The sequence below is a fragment of the Leguminivora glycinivorella genome, chromosome 9 (assembly GCF_023078275.1).
Source record: "Leguminivora glycinivorella isolate SPB_JAAS2020 chromosome 9, LegGlyc_1.1, whole genome shotgun sequence".
Lineage (NCBI taxonomy): Eukaryota > Metazoa > Arthropoda > Insecta > Lepidoptera > Tortricidae > Leguminivora > Leguminivora glycinivorella.
This window is the reverse complement of record NC_062979.1, coordinates 2126715-2153934: the sequence shown is the minus strand read 5'-3', so window position 1 is coordinate 2153934 and position 27220 is coordinate 2126715. Positions and strand designations below refer to the sequence as shown.

At 39.8% G+C, this 27220-nt stretch overlaps 1 protein-coding gene across 1 annotated transcript in view; it reads right to left on the bottom strand.

Annotated features, from left to right (window-relative positions):
* LOC125229598 (syntaxin-binding protein 5-like) overlaps positions 1–27220 on the bottom strand; it is a 525297-nt gene that overhangs the window by 54630 nt on the left and 443447 nt on the right. The window contains exons 3-4 of the mRNA XM_048134478.1: positions 22248–22430; positions 1069–1203 (exon numbers count right to left, since the gene is read on the bottom strand). Coding sequence (XP_047990435.1) covers positions 1069–1203; positions 22248–22430 — 318 coding nt within the window. The remainder of the gene's footprint in view (positions 1–1068; positions 1204–22247; positions 22431–27220) is intronic.

Genomic DNA, 27220 nt, shown 5'->3' with positions numbered 1-27220 from the left:
TTAGTACTGTTTACGAGTGATGTAAAAAGATTTTTAGAAGGTTTTAGGTTTTTTATAAACTTATTTCATTATTTATTATTTTTATTTTTTTCTATTTTTATTTTTATTATTGACAATTTTCTTGAGAGTTTAGTCTAAGAAATGCAAAATGAAAGATTAGTGAGGATCAAAATTTATAGCAAACTCAGAATTATTTTTATCGCAGCTGTAGGCGACGGAACTACCAACCTTAGTGCTGCGCGCGTGCTGGCAGCCTGACCGGTACGGATGCCGCTGCCAGCGCGCGTCTTTTGTTTTTGTACAGATTTTTTCTCAGAGTTCGGAATAATGAGCGACAACTGTTCTATTTCGCACAACTTTTGTGAATATTTGTGTAAATAGCCAGTTTTTTTGTATATATTTTTGTGTTTTCCTTCTGTGTGATGTGTACATAATTGTATTATACTGTACAGTCAAATATTTTACGCGTTTCATTTACCACCAGCGGCCCGACAGCTTACAGCAGCAGAATGCAAAAAGTCCCTAACCCCAAAAATATCAACAACGTAATTTCTTCGCGCATTCGTCCAAGTAAAATTCGGACGAACTTACGACAATACCGTAAGTAGTAGCGTTGTCATAGAATGATAGATAAAGATAAAAGAGGCCGAACTTGCTTTGAAATACTCGCTGGCACGTGTGGCAACAAAGTTCGCCAGCGCAGTTATACGTACACGTAGGAGGACTTAGATCTCTCTAATTGGCGCTTTTTATCTACTCTGAGAGAAAATACAACCAGTTTTCATGTTCGTTCAACAAGTTTTTTGGTTAAAATAGCGCCTACGTGCTCTTTGGTTCAAACAACAAGCTACTTGTCATTTGAATCGGCAATATATTTGAATCAACAAGTCGATTTTATAAAAACAACCTGACACATATTGTTTTTTTTAAACATACGTTTGGCTGATTCAAACGGATAAACCGCAACAAGTCGAACTTGTTAAATTCACAATGCAAATTTCTCTCAGTGTATAAGGTTTTGAGGTGGTTATCCTCAAATGCCTAGTAGTAATATGCTAGGGTACTCACAACTCGATCGCCTTGTTCCAGTTGATGACGTAGCCGCTGAGCGCAAACGTCTCAATGTTGACCACATGCACGTTGCCGCGCTCGGTGCCCACGTGCACCCATTTTGACTGCAGCGGCAGGTGCAGGCATGTTATTCTGCAGAAGAAAAAACTAAGTTAAGTATATCAATCTTGAAGTGTAGTCAATCGTTCTTGACTACACTTCAAGGACTATCCTTGAAGTGTAGTCAAGAACGATTGAATACTGGACTGACAAAGCCCATACAAAAAAGCGTACCTCTGAATTGTATGGGCCTTTTAGGCTTAAAACTATATTTTTGCGTGTTTTTTTTATAAGAACAAATGACATATGTCTTTATTTTAAAATCATGATATAACGTCGATACACATTTTGGAAAAAAAAATTGTAGGCATCGTCAGTGTACTTATCATAGTATTTAATAGGTGGCGCTAAAAAATCGAGGTACGATGCTTAGTATGAAGTATGTAAATACTATATAAATAATCCTTGGTGTCTGCAACATACATGTGACGCACGTAAGTGAATAAAATAGCATGTAAGCAATAATTTACTATACAAGGTGTTTAGTTTTACTTCTCTCTCTCTCTTGTACTTATTGATTATCGACAATACAACACATCATCCATTAATGACCAGGTTTTACTTAACCGCCATTCAACCCTCCAACTCCATCATATCTCATGGCGACCTTGCCTTCATCATATCTCAGCTGTAGTATATTCTTCAATGCAAAGTTTGCACTGAATACGACTGTACAGTAAAAATTTATACCACACAACTCTGTTATTCTTCATAGACAAAGTTTGAGCAAAATTATGATACCAGGAAATAATATACACAGCACCGTTCAATACAGTTTCCTATAAGCCTGTTTAAGATTCAGTGCAGTTTAGTATTCAAAATGCAGGCAGGAATAACACCCGGGTGCATACAAAATATCGCCATTTGAATACGGGGCTGCAAGCATTTGAGAGCGCTTGCTAATATTTTATACTGAGGAAATATTATTTAACATAGATACCTACTTGAAGCGATCTTATTTAGAAATTATTCGAAATGAAATTTCCATTCTTCAGCTTTTTTCACAGTAAGTACTATGTCAATTTTGGATAAAATGGATTTCATTTTAGATTAACCTTTTCGCCGAAAACAAACAGCACGTAAGTTTTATCTTGTACTCTTTCAACTTCGTATGCAGTCGCTGGCTGTTGGGTGGCAGTATCAATGAACTCGATTTCGAGTTTTCGACGCCAAAAGGATTAAGTTAGGTCATTTAGAACGAACAGTGAGCTGCAAAATTGCATGGAGAAATTATGAATGAATTCGTTGATAAATTCCCCATGCACTGTTGCAATTGAAAGTACAATTATCAAAGTGTAAAAGAGTTGCTCAAAAATATATCTCATCATAAGACATGCGCAGTGGTGTAACAAAATAATATTTGTTTCAATTCAAAAGTTACACCATTGTAGCTAAAAAAGACATATTATTCTCATGCCCACCGTAAATTTTGAATATCACAAAATATATTTCAGTGAACATAGTCACAAATCATCGAAATGTCTATTCTATTCTATTCGAAATGTAACCGAGCGGGGATAATCCCGGCCGAGCACGGTATTGTTATATACGTATATTGTACGTGCATCAAAATGCACCAACATTAATCAAACACCACCCAATAAGTATTCCTACGGATATGAGGATATTCATACCTGTTTAATCGTAAAACAGTTAACTACTTCAAAAAATAAACTAATTTAAAACTAATTATTGTGTGAAACTCATATCCGCAACGGAAACTTCGTCCAAAGTGTTCAAATCGCTTCTAAGCATATGATATGGTTGTATATAAAACAATTTACTATAGACGGACTTTATTAAAGTTACGATTTGCGTCTGTTAACGATTCACTCATTCCCATGTCATCTCAGCTATTCCCACTGGTCCGCAAATGGGTACGTAGGCAAATGCAAAAACGCTTACGATAGTATCGTTATCGTAGCAAGCTATTTTTATCGCTCTGCCGTATTGGCGCGACAGAGCCAGACTGCATTTCAGTCGGCGTCTAGCGTTAACGATTGTCATTCAAATATCCTAGGTTCGGATTGCTTTATGAATAGCCTACACGACTGACGTCCCCGTCCGGTGTACCATTTCCCGCCGTGGCTAACCAACGCATTGTCCCTTCACTCACAAATGAATTTAAACCCTGTCTTTGATACCTTTAGGTCTATTTTACTTCGCAAAAAGCAACCATATTGCTTTTAATTGTGACAAATTGAAATCTAGACTTTCTCGCGTTGTGCAGAAGGCTTATTTTCAATCTTCACTCGAAGCGCAGGTTTCGTGCTATCACCATCGCTACACGTATTGTAATTTAAACCTTACAGTTCCCACTTTATAGTCCACTTTAGAACAATTTCTATCAGAGAGCTATCTCGTTGCATATGTTTGAAATACAACCGTATTGCGTCTAGCCAAAGTCTATTTCTATTAAAAACAGTGTATTTCCCACCACTCAAATATAAGCCTTATTAATCCGACTTAAGGTCAGTTTCGGCGTGTTTCGTGGTAATATTGGTTGAGAGTACAATAGGCTTAGTGAGACAAAAGCTGCCGACGCGGTTTGGTGCCCGGCGGAGGCTTTCATATCATTGTTGTACCGCGGTATTACAGTGTCGTTTTAAAGGTATTGGAGTTTGATTTGTGTGTACTTGTTATTTAATTAAGGAATTTACATGTAGGAATCTACATACAGAACACCTTATTATCTTTTTGTAATTTATTATTTTAAACCTTTATTTATCTGATCTGAAAAGTAGCTCAAACTATTCCTAAGCAAGTGACAGTAAAAAACGGTGTACTGATACAGTGCGAAAAGGGTTTCCTTCGTATTTTTCCGGAAACGTTCGTATTTGTCATGCTAGTTCAGTCAATGTCGGTAAATCTCGTACTGAGACTGACTGAAACAGCACGACACGTTCGTACGTTTCCGTAACAATACGAAGGCGAATCTTTTCGCACTACATCTGTAGCTCATTAAGCTGCTACGAAACGTTCGTAGACGCGTAGCGTCCTACGGCGTAAAATACACACGGGCGGCGAGGGACGTGGGGAGTGGAGCGGACGCCTGCGCCGTGTCGCTTGAGTGTAATTTAAAAAACGTCTCCTCAGTACATAACCTCAGTATAGGCACAGTATCTCAATCAATCAATCAATCAATCAATCAATCAATCAGTCAATCTGTGTAAGAATGTCCTATAATATTTATTTATTTATTTATTTAGTATAATAAAGAGTACTATCGTACAGTATGGCCACTCCCGCTCCCCGCTGAAAGTGCCGTCCACCCCCTCTCGGTTACCTCACAGTTACCGCCTGTCAAAAACACGAACAGTCGACCGACATATTTCACTCATACAAGCATAGTACGCGTTCACCTACACAAGCTTAGACTGTGTGCTAGGAACGCGCCTCTTTCATATATTTGATCGCCAGTGTGCGAGGTGTGGTATAGGAAAGACGTAAGACGACGAAGACGCACTGCCTAGAGGCCCGGTGGCGCGTTGCTTGGGGCGCGTCTTACGTCTTTCCTATACAAAACGTACTGAGGAGACGTTTTTTAAATTACACTCGGGCAGCGCGGCGCTGGCGTCCGTTCCGCGTCTTATTACGTGCGTCGCCTGTGTGTAGATCGCCCCTCACTATCCATGTCTATTAACATGGCGACTACGGCGAATAAGAATGAAGGCGTACCGAGTGTAGCACCTTCAGAATGAATTATTATTGCCTCGCGTTTGATTGAACTTATTTGTGTACAGCCGCCATTAGATATATTCCGATATATCATAAATATGCGATGTCCGTGGTATGTAATGCGTGGCATGTAATGTGGAGGGATGATAGCAATGTTATAAAACGAATAGTACATATGAAGGTGGATACAAGAGTAGTGGAAGGCCTAAGAAAATATGAATGTGTGAGTGAACTTATATGAGAAAGGTACGGCTGATAGAGAGGAACGGAGGAAGATGATCTGCTGCGCCGACTCCAAATAATGGGAAAAGGGCAATGGAATGATGATCATGATGTGATGTCCGTGTTCAAGTATTTTTAAGCAACTCGAGACTAACATAGTGACTGTAGCACGAGTAACATCTTTCATGCAGGATGATATGATTTTGATATTGACAACAATACAACATTACTAGACAACTTCCTGTATTACATAATCACAAATGCGCCACTAGATTACTAAGTAGGAAAAAAGAAGAACCACCTACTTCAAGAGTACAGTCAAATACACATCGAGGAGATAAGTAGGAAATTTGAAAATTTCGTTTTAAGAATAACATCAATCATCGATGACAATGAATTATTAAATACGAAAGGACAGTTTGATCTATATAATACGTAGATAGGTACCTAACTAGACTTTCATATCATATCATTCAACCTAAGACAGAAGAGACACAAATACTAAAAGAGGGAGAGAGAGACACGGCGAATAAAGAGCTGACAACACTGACCACTCACCCCTTGATTTCGTTCGTCTGTCGTGACAGTTTGACCACGAACCTGTAACAGGGGCTCTTTTCAACGGCTACTAAGCCACTGACCTCTTATTAATACATTAATATGTGTTTGTTGTTTGGCAACGGATTTCCGTATTTCAAAAACATAATGGGTTGTTTTTTCGTTTCATGAGAAAGAGAGACCAAGATCTAACTTTGCTCCTTTTTTGAACGAAAACTAATACGCAGAAAAAGGGTCCTTTGATCCCTAACCCTAGTCCTTTGAAACTTAAAGAATTTATTGAAACATCCATAATATTAATTGAAAGAATGTAACATGAACAATTCCGATTCATAGCTACAGAGCGTAAATATTGTGTATACATAAATATAAAATTGCTAACATACATCATAAATATGTAACTGTTACTTTTTATAAAACTTTACCATATTTTTGTTTTATTAGCTTTTCTTTCACAACACGTATATTTATTGCTGAATAAATAGTATGACAATGATCTTAAGAGTCCCAACGGCTAATTACATCTAGATACTACAGAGCTGTCCATTTTTTTATGTCCATTGCTTATTGCTCCTATAAGTATCACTTGGCAACAAATTGATATACATCCTTCCAGTTCCACGTCACAAACCACAATATCATTCACCGTCAAACCGTGCTGGATACAACTATAAACAAAGGCTGTTTACCGGACGCCGGACGCCGCACGATCCGGCCCGGCCCGCGTTTGTCCGGCAAGTCTGATTAGATCAACAGTGTTCTTGGCTGACAAAGACCTCTGAAACTGGGAGTACAACAAGCGAAACTTGCAATATCTTACTCGAGTACGTGTGCAGAAATATGTGATACAATTTGTTGAAAAATAAGGTGACAAGTGTGTAATTTTTGCGTCTTTCTTTGTGCGACGATATTGCAGTGCAATGTTGAAATAGGCTGAGAGTCTGGGAGCTGGTTGATGGAAACACTAGTTAGTTCTGGTGTTAGGTGTAATATATTCCACCTATCTCCTAACACTCCTCCGTCAAGTCACATTGTGCTTATAGTTTATATACAGTTAACCTACGTGCTGAGAGGCAATCCCTTATCGTATGGAGAGGTGGTTTATCTGTATTCAATCACTACTACGTTGTCTACGTGATCAACGTGTAGGAATGTCTACTAGCCTATCACAATGTATATCGTTGACTGACTATTGTGAAGATCTTTGGTCTGGCATTTGTCTGACTTTTTCAGTTGTTTTGATGATGAAAATATTAGTGATATCATTAATAAAAATAAATAAATAAATATTGGGGACACCTTAGACAGATAAACCTAGCTCCAGTAGCTCCAAACTAAATAAAACTTGTATGGGTACTAAATAGGCGACGATACACATACAAATAAATGCCTTGACCGGGTTTCAAACCCAGAACCGTCGGTTGAGCAGCCAGGGTCACTATTGACTAGGCCAGATCGGTCGTGGGTCGTCAAAGTTGTAAGAATGAAATGACTTGAATATTCAGTCCGCAGCTTTCACACTATAATATTTCTTATTCCGTACCTACAACTACATATAGGTACAAAATTAACTATCAACAAACATACGGTTGCCTTGAATTCAAACCTCTGTCAAAATATTGATGTATGTAGGTACTTGTGAACCGCAAACCTAAAATAATATCAAAGACATGTCATATGTAACTCCGTATAGATAGCTACAGTCTAAGACAGTCTAAGAAAAAGGTACGGTGGCCTAGATGGCGTTACACCTTTGGGGGACGCTCGACTAGATGGCGCTAATATTAATATTTGACATTTTAATACATATCAAGCTAAGAATATGGGCCAAATGGTCAAAACTGAGGTTTTTAAAAGTTTTAAGCTTGTGTCGAGAGATGGCAGTCTATGCTCCGTGATTACATATAGATTACATATTTTACTTTGCCATTATACTTGATCTATAATACTTGATCCTCTTTGATAATATGTAGTGTGTATTGGCGAAAGGATATCCAATATTCTGACGGATCTGAAAGGTATCTCTGGTCTCGTTATTGGCTTTGTAGTAGAACGATCAAGTAACAAACATGAAATAACTGAAACCTCCTAACTTTAGCATCAATTAATCATGTTTCGATACGTGTATTTGCGTAGTTTCTAAACTTAAAAATGTATTAATATGTCATTAATTATGGGGCATGGTATATTTTTGAGAAAGTTGTATGAAGATGATCTGGGGAGCATTTTTTATTTGTAAATATATATTAATTTGTGTATTTTTATTCTTAGAGAAATTGATTGTATTTTAAATAAAGAATTTATGAATAACCTATTTTTAAATTTGACAAAATGCAGTATTATGTACAACTTAAAACGAATTAACTTAAAATATATTTACAAATAACAAATGCTCCCCAGGTCTTCGCCAGCGGGAATGGTGCCCAGTATATAGGCTGGCAGGCTTGCCTTTTTGAATAAAGTAGCTGCCAGGCTGCCAGCCCTCTGGTCACCAGACGCGTCAACCAGGCGTTGGGAAATCTGACTGTTTTGGCATGCCATTCTAATAAAGTCGTCACATAACTTGTTTACGTAAATCGTTAGATTTTGAAAAATTGAAATCGAGAAGATTCTTGGGATAATTGGGTACCTAACTACTGGCTATCTGTTTGACGTACCGGTGACCGAAGAGCTAGCGACTTAATCGCACAACGTATCATCATTGCGATACAGTGAGGAAATGTCGCCAGCATCCTTGGTACAATGCCTGAAGGGCTTATTATACATTTAACCTAGCTATTAAGTTTAATGGTTACTCTTAACTTCTATTGGCTATAAATAACAAACTACATACTATCAAACATCACGTATTAATCTTATCGGTCCACAAATCAAGCAAAATCAATAGCCAATAGTCGTGATTAATACGATTAGTCTATCGGATATAGTACCTATATAATATATTACCTAATTTGTCGTAGTTGCATGTAAAGTGTTAATTAGAACATTGGTTGGTGAGTTATCGAAACGAATATCAAATACATTTGTGAATAAATCACATTACTGCATTTGAATATGTGATTCGTAATATTTCAGCATGTTAAATAAGTGAATGTAATTATCAATATTATAAATGGTTATGAGCAGAGATCGGACGGATTTGCGACATTTTTAGTAACGTCATTTTAATGACTTTTAGTATGAGATGACGCACAAAAATCCGATCTCTGGTTATGAGATTGAACGCATTGAAAAGTGTTCAAGTGGGACAAACAATAAGAACTAGTGCTAAGGCAGGGCAGATACCATACAATAATATCAGGTAGATAAGGAATACATATTATATACATATAAGGTACAGCGGGGCAAATCTCAACTGGGGGGCAATTGTAACTAATCCATGTTTTCCATTATTTTACACTCTGATTTGGAGTTCGACATGAATCCACTGAACACGCTTACCATATATTACCGGTGGACACTCTATTTAATAATGCAAACATTGCAAACATGGAAAAAATGGACCAGTTACATTTGCCCCCCAGTCGAGATTTGTCGCGCTGTACCCTTAATATTCTGTTAATAAGGTTAGTCATTTCTCATTGTACCCAGATTCGTGATTTTCGTTTTGTTTTGCCCTATGGACTAGTAGAGAATGCCTTAAAGCATTAAGTCCACCCTTTGTACTTTTTTATTGTGTTATAAAGTTTAAAGAAGTGAATACCCTAAATATTGGCATTGTCTGCTGAGAAAAATATTATTTTCACCACACCAACTGATAAAGGCTTTCTTTGCTATTCGAAAACAGATAGCAAAATTGCATTTTATCCACAAGAATGCAAAGTAATTTCATAAAAATTTTACCTTAATGTCTAAAGCTGGGTGTTGGAATTCACGCATGAATGATTATTTTGAATTATGAATGTTAAATAAATTGAAGTATAGTATATGATTTATTTTGATGTTTTACAGTTCATATTTTCATAGTGTTGGTGTGGTGAAAAATTTTGTGTTTCACCCGGTGGCAAAGTTTGTTTAACCTTCGTGCCTTGATACCCTCGCAACGCTCAAGATTCCACTTTTTGAACCACTCGCTACGCTCGCGGTTCAATATTGGAATCTTTCGCTTGCTCGGGTATCAATATTGGCACGTGCGGTTAAACAACAACTTTGCCCCCTTGTAAAACAAATAACTATTATTCTTTAAGACAAAAAACTAACATAGTACCTATACATATACAATTATACATGGTTACGTACGCCTGGCCAGCCATATTAGAGCCCATAACAGGCGTAATCCATAGTTGCTGAGATCGCCATCGGTGAGGAGGACTATATATACGTATTGATATCTACCCAAGGTACACATAAGTGGATTACATAGTGATGTCTACCGGTAAAGGCCTAATCAATTAATTACAACATACGTACTCAATCCCTCTCCCAATCTCTCCGAGTCGTCGATAAATCGCCCAATCAGTTGTCACGATTAATCGCGACCAATAATCGTACATCCGACAGGTAACGACCCGGTTGTGTCATTGATGATGACGCGTAGGTTTGGCAAATTTAACCTTTAACAGCTTGATATACGAACCAAAGCACGTGTCTTCATAAATAACGATCTGTATGTAGTATCCGATCCGTATACGTACGTAACCGCTTTCATATTTTTTATTTCAGTCAGTCTCAGCAAAAGATGCTCTAACGGTGAACTAGCGCGACACATACGAACGTTTCCGACAAAATAAGATGGAAAACTATTATGTACGTGCACTGAGAGTAAAAACAACCAGTTTTCATGTTCGTTCAACAAGTTTTTGGTTAAAATAGCGCCTACGTGCTCTTTGGTTCAAACAATAAGTTAGATTTTGTTAAGTGTAACTAGTACATTCTACAAGTTACTGTTACAAGATTCGTCATTTGAATCAACAATATATTTGAATCAACAAGTCTATTTTATAAAAGCAACATGACACATATTGTTTTAAACATATGTTTGGCTTATTCAATCAAATATATAACATAACAAGTTTGGTTGTTCGAACAAATTCGACTTGTATCATCAATATTTATTGTGATTTACTCCGTTTACTAAAATACTTTCGTTTCAAACGCATAGACCCGCAACAAGTCGTACTTGATAAATTCACAATCCAAATATCTCTCAGTGTGTACAAGCTTCAAGCTCTCTTGCTCCCTTAAGGACCCTTGGGGCTTGGAAAGCCACATTAAGTAACAGTGACGGAGCGTTATCTGTCCGGCACCGATTAACCGACACAATATTGAATGCCAGGCCTCGTAGATTGAGATCTAATTTGTCCTGTCGGGATATTACGATGTTAGATACAATTTTGATAAGGGTCAGGTCAAATACAAGGACCGCTATATTGCGAAGGCAATTAATCCAGTAATTTTACTGTTGTTTATATGGTGAATGCGTGTCGATTGAAGTAAAAGAAATAGAATATAGCCACAGGATTGCCCGTAAACTTGTAAATAGTTTTACACACTATACATTTTCGATTGAATTTCAGTTTAAATTTGAAAAATCTTCGCGTATAGTAATGAAACAATCTATATCTGTGTTATCATGCCAAGATAGATGAAATGTCTGAAAATATTAATATTAAATTCTAAATTCATTGCCAGCCAATTAGTATTATGTAGATTCTGACTAAAGATGTCGGATTACGTTATATCGCGTCGTTTGTGTTCGGGTCCGCTTCTATAATTAATGGAGGCGAACAATTTGTAATACAATTATTGCTATCGCTGAGCCGTTTGCGGTTGTACATATTTGATGAAGGTTCTATACCTGGTCGAAGGCATCTAGCCTTCAGAGATAACATACACTAGAGAAATTTTGACGGGTGTCTCGGCGGTCGGGGTGGTGTAACGGTTTTCAGCACGTCAGCCGCGTTAGCTGGAGACCCGGGTTCGATTCCCGGCTTCGCCACCAGTGGGCTTGATCGCTTTTTCTTTAGTGTAACGTAACTCCAATCATATACGGTGCCAATCTTATTGCACTTACGAAGAAGGATGCGGGGGTGCGTCCCATTGCTGTTGGCTCGACTTTGCGTCGTTTAGCTGCCAAAGTCTGCGTTCGGCTGACGCGTTCTAAATTTCAGAAACTTTTTGAACCCGTTCAGGTCGGTTTTGGCACTCACGGAGGCTGCGAGGCAGCGGTTCATGCTGTACGAACCTTTGTTCAGAGTGACATGTGCGACGTGCTTCTAAAAATGGATGTTAAAAACGCCTTTAATTCCGTGAGTAGGGACACCCTGCTGAACGAAATCAAAGTTCATATCCCAGAAATCTATAACTTTCTCCTACAGTGCTACCATTCTCCTTCAAAATTAGTTTACAAAAAACATGAGATCCGTTCGGCTGTAACAAGGTGATCCTCTAGGACCAGCTTTATTAAGTTTGGCTATAAATTCGATAATACACAATCTAAACTCAAAATTAAACGTGTGGTATCTCGATGATGGAACCATAGGTGGAAATTCACAAACTGTTTTGGCTGATTTAATCAAAATTAAAAATCAGTTCCGTCACATTGGCCTCGAATTAAATTCGAATAAATGTGAACTATATATTTCAGACAAAATAGAACCGCTCGCCGCCTCGCAAATCATCGAAGACTTTAATAACGTCGCCCCAAATATCAAAATCACTTCTAAAGATAGTTTACATTTGCTGGGATCACCTATTTTTGACGAGGCCATCCCGCCTTTAATCAATAAGTCAATTTCTACATTTACAAATCATTCGGACCGCTTAGTCAAAATTAATAGTCACTGTGCCTTTTTTATTTTGAAGTTCTGTTTGCTCCTTCCAAAATTTACCTATCTGTTGCGTTGTTGTCCTATTTGGAAATTTCCCAATATAACTAGCTCCATAGACTCCATCCTTAAATGCCAAATTGAGACCGTCCTTAACATCCATTTTAGTGAGCAAGCCTGGACCCAGGCCTGTTTACCGGTAAGGTTTGGCGGCTTGGGCACTCGTAACGTTTCAAGTGTAGCTTTGCCGGCGTTCCTGTCCTCCATCCACAGCAGGTCTGATCTTGCAGGTAAAATCCTGAAAGCCTCCACGGCTACAAACTGCAAGATCGCGTATTTGGATGAGGCCACGAATGCTTGGTTAACAGGACCGAACCCAAGCTTGCCATCCAGACCCAAACAACAAAGGGCGTGGGACACCCTGGCATCCGTTGCCACCCTGAACGCACTCGTGGCCTCTTCATCAGGTACCTTACGCATAGCCGTAGGTCTCCGGCTTGGAGTAGACATATGCACAGACCACGCTTGTGCTTCTTGTGGGGCCCCAGTAGACCGGCTGGGCCACCACGGCCTTTCCTGCTCCTCGGGCGCAGGCCGCCTTTCTCGTCATGCCGCCCTTAACGACATCCTTAGAAGGGCTCTCGTCAGCGCTAACGTCCCTGCAGCTCTGGAGCCCCAGATCGCACGGGACGCAAGCGTCCGGACGGGATGTCGTTAATCCCTTGGAGAAAGGGCCGCGCGCTGGTATGGGACGCTACCTGCGCCGACACGTTGGCAGCGTCCTACATCCAACTGACCAGCAAAAAGGGCGGAGCGGCGGCTGACGCACGGGAGCGGTTTAAGGCCAACAAATATAGCTGTCTCGGCGCCAACTATGAGTTCGTAGCATTTGGCGTCGAGACACTAGGACCGTGGGGTAAAGGAGCGCGTGGGCTTCTCAGGGAGTTGGGGAAGCGGTTAAGGGAAGCAACAGGTGACCCTCGCGCCGGCAGCTTTCTCGCGCAAAGAATTGCAATTGCAATACAGCGCGGGAATGCTGCCTGCGTGATGAGCACTTTGCCGAGAAGCCAGGGTTTAGACTTTTAGGTATTTATATTTTTTAGATAGGTTTAGTTTTAGTTTTCTGTCTAGTATAATTTTAATAGTATAATTTGTAGTATGTATTTAGTGTATGGTATCTATTTCAGTTTTTAATTTATATATAGTAGTGTTACTACTTAAGAGCAAGGGATAGACGACGCAAACCTGCCACTAAACCGTGCACTATGGAAGAAGAGAACAGGGAAGGCCGACCCCAAGTAAATGGGACAAGGTCTGGGAAGAAGAAGAAGAAGTGTTACTACTTAAAAAACAAATCGAAAAATATTTAATAAAATAATTTGATTTGTTACAAAGTTCTATACCTGTCCATTTCTGGAGAATATAGTTTAACAAACATTTAAAGAGGAAGTCTCGTATTTAGGAAAAGATAGCTCAAATAAAAATAATTAAAAAAGAAAAGATTGTAGTAAAACTTATTAATGATATTTGATTTTACTACACTATTTAATCCATTTTTTTTTCATACCCAGCGCATTCAGCATTAAAAATACTCCTGTTTTTAAAGTGTGCCATTATAATACACTTAATTTTGTTAGATCTCACAAAATAATTACTTTTGTTAGGTAGGTCAGAAACTCTATTGCAGTGGCTGTAATCCTATTTTAACTGATCAAAATTTCTATTACGTGAGTAAGCCCTATTATAATAAAAATAGAAAAAAAAACAGGAGAGCATTTCATATTTTCTTAAACTAAAAATAACTATAACTACAAAACTATCAAAAAGCAACTTTGTACCCCTCCAAATCCTCTCAGGCATTCCGGAACCGTTTAAGGGCTCAAGTTACCGGTACCTTTCCCTCGAAGCCTACAAACGGTCGGTCCCTCGACAAATGATACCTCAAGTCCGCCGGGACTCATTTGATATCGACCACTTAAATGTTTACAAACTATTTTAGCTTTGCCGGCAGTTTGGGAACCTTTGATATTGTGATATAAGTCGCTATAAGTAGAGGAATGGTCTTGATAACTTCTGAGTTCGTATCGTAAGGCGGTTTGGCGAAACTTCAAAGTGTACAATTATTTGAAACGTAAGAAAAGCCGCTTATTACCTTCATAACAAGTTGTAAGGTGCACTAGGGTAATTCCGAAATTCGTCTAATTTCGAAAGTCGCACAAAAATCGCCATTATTTCCATCATATCAAGATGCCCCTTCCGGAATTACCAGAGCATTTCTGTCATTCGGAATTACCCTAATGCACCTTACATATTTTCCACTGTTTTTTACAATATGGCTCCATTTCCTACAAAAATAGCTTAAATGTCGAATAACTCTGACGAATCATAACACTGCAATAACTGCAGAAGTAGACGGATAATACGGAATTATGGTAATTTGTTACATTTAATATAATCGTGCTACACATCTTTGAAGCAATTCCAGAACAAAAACAAATTATTTATATTACGTCATTTAACTCTAAAGGCACGTACACGAAAATTTCTGTTCGTTTTAATCAAATTTAGGATGCAATATTTGGCAAGGAGCACGTCAAGGTACCGTCACAGGTAAAAGGGTTCGAATCCCGGTAAGGGCATTTATTTGTGTGATGAGCATAGATATTTGTTCCTAAGTCATGGATGTTTTCTATGTATATGTATAAGTATTCATATATTATACATATCGTTGTCTGAGTACCCACAACACAAGCCTTCTTGAGCTTACCGCGGGCCTCAGTCACTCTGTGTAAGAATGTCCTATAATATTTATTTATTTATTTATTGATTACTTACACGTCTAATAAATAGGTCAACAGAAGAGACTTGTTATACACGTTAATAGAAGAACCTTGCCAGCACATACAAATCTTTAACCCCTGTTTCAATTTTTTTAAATGATATTGATTGGCTTATAGTTAAGAGATTTCAAGCCATAATAACCTAACCATAATTTTTTTTTTCAAATTTTTCTCCGATCCCCGACGCGACATAGGGATACCGATTTTCATGAGACATGGCTAAGAACGCTCCCGACTAACTCAACTTTCAGACAAAAAAAACTAAATCTAAATCGGTTCATCCGTTCGGGAGCTACGATGCCACAGACAGACAGACAGCCAAAAAGACAGACAGACAGGCACGTCAAGCTTATAACACCCCGTCGTTTTTGCGTCGGGGGTTAAAAATAATGATTAAAAAGAAATGTACGACTACAAAGAGATTATTACAATGCAATAAGGTGAAAAAGTGGATACATCTCTTTGTAGTCGACTGTACTGAAATACGATACGAGTACTATGTCGATACGATACGAGTATTCGTGTTCGCTATAATCTGCGTAGAGTTTGTAGCTACTTTAGAAACTATATCACGAAAAGTATAGACGGTGACGGAACTGACAGACGGTTGTTTTCATTTAATCCATTACTCTTGTTGCTAACAGTCCTCAACTTAAACGAATCTAATCCAAATTTCCTCACGTTCCCTAAAGGTTCTTCCACACTTAACAAAGCCTTCGCCACGAATAAATAACTGTAAGCACTCCTCACGGCGGAGAAATTAGATAACGGATCGGATTAAAACGAGCCATGACGGCTCTTGTCTCGTAATTAATTCTGCAGTCTTCTGTCCTTGTCTGAATAGGGAGGAGGGAATGAGATGAGACGCTTGGGGTTACCAGTTTTCAGTCGTTTGCAGATTACTAGATGGAGCATTGCTGACAAGCTTAAATGATTTATATTTCTAGATCTGTTATTGAGAAGGAACATGATGAATTTTTAGTATGTATGTTTACGCTGGGTATGAAAAAAAAACCCGAACCTTCGGGTTAAAAGTAGGTAAGCTTTTACTGCTAATTGAGTAAAAACAAGATATCTGACGCCATAATACCTATATAATATAACTATGGCCGCGTTTCGCGTTACATCTATAATCTATACACTTACTTATGCACATAACTATAAAAAATATGGGCATAACACATGTTTAGCTAAATATTTTTTCGCTAGTGTAGATGTGGCTTTTGTACAATATGTCATCCCCAACTGCAGCCTCTAGTGGAGGTAATCTGTGGCCCTTAACGATCACGTCTACAAAAGGGCTGATTCCTTCAATTCCTTGTTTACGTCTTTGTGGCGTTTCCTGGGAATTAACAACTGCTCGAGAGCTTCTCAAAGCGTTCCGCTTGAGGGGATTACATGCTTCTTTTCAGCAATTTACATGACAATCTAGAATAAAGATTTTACTTTTATGAATCAGTATTTTAATCTTATAATACCTACAGTCTACACCATAGAGTATATTGAATAGTATGGTATAGAGTTATCAGTCAAGATTTTCGAATGCAGCGCCATCTATTATTAAGTTACGACAACCTTTCATGTGACTTTCCATGCCTAAAGTTTCCTTATAGCACATAAAACATGTGGACCCTGTAAACATGGAACGCCACATATTTATGGCGGGATTTTTAAATAGGTTTGTTGTAATCATTCACCAACCAGTCACATAAATAACTATTTCTACACTGACTTATTTGCCAAAAAAGATGACAATAATAAAAGTTACAATTTAATTACATATAATTAACCATAGAATGTCGTTCGCTAGTTCGCAGGTGGTACAGCGACATCTAGCAAAAAATTTGGACATCATACTAATATTATAAATGGGAAAGTGTGCGTGTCCGCTTGTTTGTCCGTCTTTCACGGCAAAACGGAGCGACGAATTGACTTGATTTTTTAGGTGGAGATATTTGAAGGGATGGAGAGTGACATAGGCTACTTTTTGTTTCTTTCTAACGCGAGCGAAGCCGCGGGCAAAGGCTAGTACTATATAAAATAGGAAACTTGCCTGTACTTAAGAGGATACGGTAGCGAAAATGCTAAAATGGAAAGGAGCCCCCCTTTTAACTTGGGAATTTTAGTTAAATATACAAGTGTTATTAACTAGATTTATCGAAAAAAAATTGTCCATTAAGAACAACTTAGTCAAAAGATATTTCAAAAGAATCTTTAAAATCGAGGTTCCGCTCTCGACTCTTTCCTCCTTCAAAACTTAATCAATCGGAACGAAATTTGAGAATCTGAATAACAATGAAATAATCTATGTCGGACCGTTTAGCTTTTTTGGTTAATTGTTACCAATCTTGAGTATCACACCTTTTTTTGCGCCACAATGAAAAAGGCCGTTTTTGGAAATTTTTGATTGGCTCTAGAGTCTTTAAAAAGCAGAATATCAAAAAAATCAAAACAGTCCGACACAGATAAAAATAATAACAATCTGTGGTGAAAAAATCATTGCTCTATCTTCAAAAACCAGGGAGGAAATAGTCGAGAGCGTTTGTATGGAGAATTGACCCCTACCGTATCTTCTTAATATTTTATACTATACACGACACAAAAACATGAACAATAGTTATTTTCCCAATTTCTATTTAAAAAGTCGGATAGAAAAATATGAAGTAAATGAGTTGACCGTCATCATCATCATCAGCCCGCTGCAGTCCACTGCTGGACATAGGCCTCCCCCAAGGTACGCTACAGAGCCCGGTCTGCTGCTTTATGCATCCAGCTTCCGCCAGCCCCCCTATGCAAATCATCCCGCCATCTAGCCAGAGGGTGTCCCACACTACGTTTACCAAGACGCGGTCTCCACTCCAGAACACGCTTGCTCCAGCGGTTATCGGTTCTGCGACATATGTGGCCAGCCCATTGCCACTTCAACCTACTAACTTTCAGAGCTATGTCGGTGACCTTGGTTCTCTGGCGGATCACTTCGTTCCGAATTTTGTCCCTCAGAGACACTCCAAGCATAGCTCTTTCCATAGCACGTTGAGCGACTTTAAGCTTGTGGATTAGCCCCACAGTCAGAGTCCACGTCTCGCATCCGTACGTCATAACAGGAAGGACGCACTGGTCGAAAACTTTCGTCTTTAGGCTCTGTGGTATATCCGACGAAAATATGTGGTGTAACTTCCGAAACGCTGCCCAACCCAGCTGGACCCTCCTATCGGCTTCCTTTTCGAAGTTGTATCTACCCAACTGCATTAACTGCCCAAGGTATACATATTCCTTGACAACTTCGAGAGGCGTGCCGTCGATGATTACTGGCTCCGGAATGACGAGATCATTAAACATGACCTTCGTCTTGTCCAGGTTCATCCGGAGACCAATTCGTTGGGAGGCTACATTTAGGCTGTGCAGCATTTCTTGGACTTCCTGCAGCGATTCTGCCATGATCACGATATCATCTGCAAACCTCAAGTGCGAGATGTATTCACCATTTATATTTATGCCCCGTCTGTTCCAGTTTAAAGTCTTAAAGATGTCTTCCAATACATTCGTAAACAGTTTCGGGGATATAACATCCCCTTGCCTTACTCCTCGATGTAATGGAATCGATCTTGTTTGACTGTTCTGTACTTGGACGGACATAGTTGCGGCGTCATACAGGCTTTTTAGCACCTCGATGTATCGATAGTCAACTTGGCATCGCTTCAGAGAGTCCAGAACAGACCAGGTCTCGACAGAGTCAAAGGCCTTCTCATAGTCCACGAAAGCTAGACACAGAGGCTGGTTATACTCCTGGGTCTTTTGTATAATCTGCCTCACTGTGTGAATGTGGTCTATGGTGCCAAATCCTCTACGAAACCCGGCCTGCTCCGGTGGTTGGAAGTCGTCTAAACGCCGCGTCAGCCTATTTGTGATGACCCTCGAGAACAGCTTGTACACGTGGCTCAGGAGCGATATAGGGCGGTAGTTCTTGAGAAGAGTCTTATCCCCCTTCTTGAAAAATAAAACTACCATGCTTCTGCTCCACGCACTTGGAGTTCTCCTTCGTGGAGAACGGAGTTAAATATGCGCTGCAGCTGCCTAAGGACAGGAGTTCCCCCTATCCTTAGGAGCTCAGTCGTAACCCCGTCCTCTCCCGGGGCTTTTCCATTTTTAAGTTGTTTGAGGGCCAGCTCAAGTTCGTCAATGCTGACGTCAGGAAGTTCGTCGGTATAGTGTCGGACTAAAGTAGCTCGGGGATCGCTGGAGACAGGTTCAGGTTGCGGAGATTGCGAGGCATATAACTGGCCATAGAAGTCTTCCACCTCCGAGAGTATCTCTGGCTTAGAAGAGACGAGACGGCCATCGGCGGTAGTCAGTTTAGACATATGGCTCCTCCCGAGACGCTTCATGAATACTTTGGGACCTCGGTTTTGCTCTATTGCCTCCGTAATGAGGTGTGTATTTGAAGCTCGAAGATCCCGCCGTACCGCTTTTCGAATATGTCTCGTGAGGGCTCGTTGATCTGCCACCGTGGCCTGTGTATTTTCACGTCTCACTCTCATGAGTTCCAGAGTCCCGTCCGAAAGTTTGGACTTCCTGCCCCCATGCCTATTCCGGCAGAACCTGTTACCCACATCCCTCATAGCTTCCACTACGCCACTCAAGTCCTCGTCAACATCGCACTGGGTTTCCAGCACATCGAAACGGTTTTTAAGTTCCAATTGAAATCTCTGGAAGCCCGCAATGGCTTGGACCATAGTAGGCCGGAGCGTGGACTTTATCAGACGGGTGCGTTCCCGCTTGAAGTTTATATTCAGAGTGCCTCGTACGAGTCGGTGATCACTCCCGGTGTTGAACCTATTTATCACTGAGACATCTCTAAATATACGCCTCTTATCCGCCATGATAAAGTCGATCTCGTTTTTTGTCACATTGTCGGGGCTCCGCCAGGTCCACTTTCTCTGGGGCTTCTTCTTGAAAAACGAATTCATCAAGAATAGCCCCTCCCGCTCTAAGAAGTTAACCAGCATCTGCCCCCTGTGATTCCTATTACCAACACCATGCGCTCCTATAACCGATTCGGTGTCCGTGCGTACTCCCACTTTGGCGTTGAAGTCCCCCATGACAACATTGATGTGAGCCTTCGAGGTGTTATGTAGGGCTTTCCCTATGTCCTCGTACATGGCTTCCACCTCACCATCCGAGTATGCGGCGGTCGGCGCATATACCTGTACGACCTTAAGATAATATCTATCAGTCAATTTAAGTACGAGGTACGCTACCCTTGCCGACACACTGGAGATTTCTACAATGTTGTCAGTGAGGGCCTTGTTCACGAGGAATCCGACACCCCCTTGGGAGAGGTTGTCGCCTTCTCGAAAGTAGAGTAGATGGCCTGATTCTAAGGTTAGTGTGTCCTCCCCCTCTCTTCGGACTTCAGATAGCCCCAGAACGTGCCATCGTATCTTGTTTAACTCCACCTCCAATTCGGCTAGATGTTCGTTGAGCTTCAGAGTTCGTCCGTTATACGTAGCCAAAGTCAATGTTTTGTGATTTTGGTAGCCGTCCGTAGCCCGGGGATTCTTAGCACCCCGTGCCGCACCGACGCTATGACCGCTACCGTAGTCAAGCCTGGTGCGGCGGCCGGGAACTGGGGGCCATTTGGTCTGTGTACCTATCATTGAAGGGTAATGCCCTAATCGCCACGCTGGGCAGGCGGGTTGGCGATCGCAGTGAGTTGCTAAGAGAACCAGAAAATGCTGCTGCCCATTTCCTGGTTTACGGAAGCTTCAGATCTTCTACCTCTTATATTATTAGTCGCCTTGTACGACACCCGAAGTGTGATGGGTTGGTGCTATTCTACTCTGCCGGACACCACACAGCGAGTTGACCGTGACGTCACTCAACTAAATTTAATTTTAATTCCATAATAATATCAGCAAATCGTTCAGATTCGTTTTGGCAGTTCCCAAAAAGAAGCTGATTTGATTAGAAGGAAAGCAGCACATTACATAATTTATATAGGAACATTATGAATCACAAAGGCTATCTTAAAGGAATAAAACCGGGAATAATACATACATACATATAATGTATCCTCATGAAGAAGTAGGCAGAGCACATGAAACTACTTAAGATTCAGTGCCACTCTTGGCAACTAAGGGGTTGAAAAACACAAAATTATGACATTGCAGTGACAGGTGGCCAGGCCCTCGCCTACGGTACAATTTAACCAATATCCCACGACTTTAGACAACCACGGGAAGAAAGGAGGTGGTGAAATTCTTATCCCGTTACCACACGGGAAACCGACCAACAGGGAATAATATATCTATAAGAACGGAAACTAGAGAATGTATCGTGCTCTTATTTTACACAGATATTACAAATAAGGCCTTTATATGACGTTCCTTTCACGTGTACATAATAGGGCGCATTTTATGAGTTTCCAATATTGTCATCAAACTGAGAAGCTCTTTCATGCGATGTATTTTCTCGTACAACCATTTATGAAAGGATATCGAAGACACGTTCCTCATTGAATTTCAGTTGCAATTTCTGTCGCTATCCATTAGATAGGTTTCCAGTTTGTAATAAATAAATAAATAAACATTTTAGAAATGGAGCAGCTACTCGTATTCAGATACTGTCATTTATCACAACTAATCCTCATGAAGCTTTTAATGAAAAGTTAGAAATGGCTGGCGTCGTAGTAAAATATGGGGCTTAAAAATATCTTATCTATTTCTGGGAGAGGAAAGTACAAAAATGCAGCTGATCGCAAAGCACTAGCTATAACCAAACCAAACCGACCTAGTTGAGGAACTCCTCGTAATCTTAGGTCTAGAGCAACTGTGCCACTATCTTTAAACAAGGAAGGTTACATCTCACGTCTCTCTTTGAAACTTGAGGCTTTGTACCCGCTGCGGGCTCTTCTGCCTAAAAGTCCACAGGTGTAGCTGGTCGTCAGCAGTGGCTGTGACCCCCCCTCGTTGTTGAGGAACTGTGCCACTAAACAAGGAAGGTTATATCTCACCTCTCTCTCTGAAACTTGAGGCTCTGTACCCGCTGCGGGCTCTTCTGTCTGAAGGTCCACAGGTGCAGCTGGTCGTCAGCAGTGGCTGTGACTAACGCCCCCTCGTTGACGAGGAACTGTGCGCGGACGACGGCCTCCCCCGCCTCGTGCCGCGCATGCGCGTCGACGCCAGGGCCGCCTAGACTGAGGGACGGTTCAGGAAATTTTTGATTTGGAATTAGTTACATTAAAATAAACAGTTTGGAAAATTGTGAATGTCGTCACTACTTTGAAAAAAATCTAGAATCTCACACTGCTACTCAAAGTTAAAACGCATGCATTCCATACATATTTACTAGATTTTTCTTTTCATTGACGGAAGAAGAGACGATTTTTTTCAAAGTAGTGATTTGTGCTGTTTTAAGACGTTGTTTTAATGGTTTCCAAAGAAACTTCTCCTCAAAAAGTACTTTAATATTAAGCTAAGTAAAAATATATTCGTGGTGTTAATAAAAAGAGTTTCTTGAATGCGTTTTATTCACAAATTTAAAACAAGCATAACATGTGACGTTTTTGGTAAAGGTTCAACATTTTGTAAGTTACATAGGATAATTTAACCCTTACATACGCCAAGATGAAAAGCACAAGCACAGTAAACATACATGAAAGCAAGAAACAATCTACGAAAATTAAAATCACTTTTGGCGCTATGGACACGACCACTCGCGATTACTTAAATAGATTTTCTTAGCGTCCTGATATATTTTTTACCGAAAAAATGTGTTTGTATAATAAATTAAACATAAGACTAAGTAAATCCAATTAAAACGAGAATTTTCTTTTACTAAGACACTCCTATTAGCATACTAAAAGCGTCTTATTTAAGCAGTAGCTAGTCTTCATATTTGCCGTCGTAGCCGAAATGACAAACCTTGACGCTAGACGCCGATCGAAACGCAGTCTGTCTCTGTCGCGCCAATACGGAAAAGCGATAAAGATAGCTACGATAACGATATTATCTTGAGATGTATTTGGCTACGTACCCTGAAAACGCAAATTCAACAGAAAACAAAGTCAACATTGAGGCAGAATTCAATCACATTTGTAAGCGAACAATACTCAGCTGTTTGCACGTGCCGTTCCGATCCTGCTACAAACCGTCACATCTCCCACAATCGCTTTGACGTAAAACCAACCTAGAGATCTAACGGATAAGGTTCTTACTTCCTGAAGATTCTAATACTTAGATACTCTCTTGTGAAAGTTACAGCTTCAGTTCCCGCTAAAAGGTGCTCAGGACCAAAAAGACGTAAGTGTTTTGGTAAGTATGGGTTTATAAGCTTTTTAGTTCGGAGTATGGAAGCAAACTGGGTTCCATTAAGGTAATGCAACTAGTGGCTGACGTAGAAGGAAGGCTGTGTAAACCAATACCTACGGCGATATGCTAAACGTTACCTTGGTTCATTTAAGCTAAATAAATTCAGTTATTTAAAAGGAACAATGGAAAATAGAGATGGGCCGAATATTTGGTAAATATTCGGTATTCGGCAAATTCGGCAACTTTTTATATGTTCGTATTCGGCCGAATAGTTCGGTTACATTGCCGAATATTTACCGAATAAACAAAGTAAATAAATAGCGTAAGTTGTTTCGTAATTCATCGGATAATGACATCCTATTTCAGCATTCTAAGGAACTACCAAAGGGTGTTAAAAACGCGTTAAAATATAAAATACAATAATTTTGTAAAAAAGTAAAAATAACGTATCTTAAGAAACAAAAAAAAAATTCTTATGCACTAAATTATAGGAACATTAAGATAAATGTGTGCCCATTACCAATCATTGAAACGTTTTTTAACTCTAAGCCAGGATTTAAAATATGGCTCAACCGAATATTCGGCCGAATGTTCGGTTCGGGAACAGCTGCACCGAATGTTCGGCCGAATATTCGTATTCGGCCCATCTTGGAAAACTTCGCTGCATTTGGCAAGATTTCAGTAAAAAATTATATTTATTAATTAGGAAATTAATTTGTTAATTCTAAACCTGGTTAAAAGTAAAGTACTTAATAAGAATACATCAATTTAGTTAGTTATGCCAGTTATGATTATGACTGATTTCCTAAAGGTATCTCTTTCTTGAAATCTACGTTTAACTGCTTAAATACCGAATTCTACAGTAGTATCACCATCAATCGAGCTTTACTAAATTACACTTTTCTTGTTTATCTTACTAAATTAACATCTATGTAAACATTCCATTTCACCGATCGCATTATACAGATACATAAAATTACACAAATCCAAAACCCTTTACATACAAAACTAAAGTTCCCCACAATCATTTCAACAATAAATTCCCGTCCGATATCAAAAACTCGCGCTGAAAGCAAATTGTCTACCGCTCGCAAACTGTCGACAATCGAACACTGCAGCTGATAAGGCGTTGGAGTGTTGGCGTCGATTGGCGTAAGTTGGCGTCAATTGGCGCGGCGTGGCGTTATCGGGAGGATTGGCGTTCAGGATCAGTATCAGTTCTGCAACGTGTTCGCAATTCAGTTTGATACGATCACAGTGAATGTTTGAGCAGGAGTAGCTTGAACCGATTCAGTGACGTTGGATAGATACATATCATTGTAATTGGTTTGATATTACCTAATCTCTTTTGAATTGGACTAGGTTCTAATAAATACTAAGACTGGAAAAATATTGGCACTGGCAGAGCACTTTCCCAAAAATATTTTTTTTCTACCAAAGACATCGTAAGTACAGGTTAATTCTCTCACTCTTACTGAGATTTAGTTAGGGCCTTAATGCAAGGCATGTACGCCATGTACGACGGGATGCGGGACGATTTGTTAAAAAAAAAGCACACCATAGGGAGTTGTGGAATTCAAGGCGAGAGGCCTTTGCCCAGCAGTGGGACACTATACCTGAGGGGCTAAATAAAATAAAAATTAAGGCATGCAAGTTCGCGCGCCGTGTTATGGGTCCTAAACGTTAGCAAAATTGCTGAGCAAGTTTAATATGAAATGGGCTCGAAAAAAAAAATTGTCAAATAAACACAAAGTGGTTAAATTATTTGTAATATTCTTGTACCTCATCTTACCCGCTTTCCTCTCACACTGAAATTTCCGGTAAACTCGTCAGTGTAAAAATGCGGTACCCCGCCGCTACCAACAGCATCGCATCCCAATATTCGATACAGTGCCTAGCCAAGAGTACAATCGTTGATGGCATTTCTACGAGCGTGTCGGTTCAACCGGTTTGACGTCGGTGGCAACTTTTTTCGAATCCTGTTAAAGTTATATGCATGTCTATGTTTTGCAGAAGTCGCTGATTTCTACCAGAAATAAATAAAATCAATTCGACGCACGATTATGATAGGATATGCCGCCCTGTTGCGCCAATACGAAATAAGAAGAACGATAGAGAAAGATACACCTACAATATGATAGGGAGCGTTAATTGTACAGTCAACCAATTGGAACCCTAGGCCACTCACCAACCATGTCAAAATAACAAGCAGTAAGAGATTTCTTACAATCTGATTTATAACGTCACTATGATATAGTTCTACAGTGGATTGGTTGACTGTACTATGGAACCTACTGAATCATGACCTACTTCGCAGATAATTCGTTTGAAATGGTCTGGTATCACTTACTACTACTACTTCACTGGCTCAGCGACCCAAAAAGGATCTTGGCCTCCGACACAAGAGATCGCCACTCTGCCCTATCCTGCGCCACTTCACGCCAGTTGGGTACACCGAGTGCGGACAGGTATTTCAGGGCTTCCTCGCACCAGCGATATCTGGGACGCCCACGCGGACGTTTTCCACCCACATATTTCATATTTCATATTTCATTTATTGCATAGCCATGAACATATTTACATAGTAAGGTGTTACAGGTATAAGTCGGCAATTCATGACACCCTGTTAGGGCACACAATACTTATTATATCTAGCTTAATATCTATCTATCATATGCTCTTCTCACACCACGCTCCTCTCCCATCCTTTCCAGGTGGCCGAGCCAGCGGAGTCGTGTGGCTTTGATCTCGCCAATTATATTAGGCACCGCCATTAGCTCTTTCAGCTCTCTATTTTTCCTGCGCCTCCAGGTTCCATCTCCCTCTTTGATTGGCCCTAGAATCTTCCGCCAGATTTTCCTTTCCGCCACTAAGAGCTTGCTCTCTTCTTTCTGTGTCAGTGTCCAAGCTCACTTAGTTCACTTTAAATGTTACTACGAAATTATGTCACTACACACATGTTTAGTGCTTTTTCTCATTATCCGATCTAATATCGGAGGTCGGAAGGATTTCAAAGGCAAACATCAAAGATGGCGGCTTGAATGTATGGGATATCGGTCCTACATCAGATATCGGATCGGATAATGTAAAAACGCACAAGTTCGTCATCAAAGAAACTCTATTTTGAAGCGGATTTCGAATACTTACATTTAGACGCTTTAGCTTTAGCAAAATGAGCTTATGGTTGGTCATGATCATGATTCAGTTGGTTTGATAGGTCTTGGCTAGAGGCCCTGAAACGCAATCCGTCCACGATTTCAGCCAGTCCCGGTGAAATCAAACACGGGGATGCAAACTAGGTACTGTGTTTGTTTGTTGGTATACAACGGTCTCAAACTAACAGCTCAGGTAAGTAATTGCTGCATGCTGAGAAACTAGGGGACTGAATAGGTAATGTATTTAGTTTCCACGTTTAATTATCTTGTACAAATGGGAAATCAAATCTAGATAATTTTCATTAACATGGATTTCCGCAAAATAACGCATGATACCATACATTAATTGAAATGATGAAATCAATTTATTTTCCTAATAAACACACCTTTAAGTCCTACAAGTTTTAGTGTTCCATAAAATGCCAATTCCCAATTTTTCAACGAAATTACTCGAACGGAAATACCAAAGCATAAAATTGAGAACTTAAAGAAATAGCAAGTGAGCTTGCATTGACGTCATA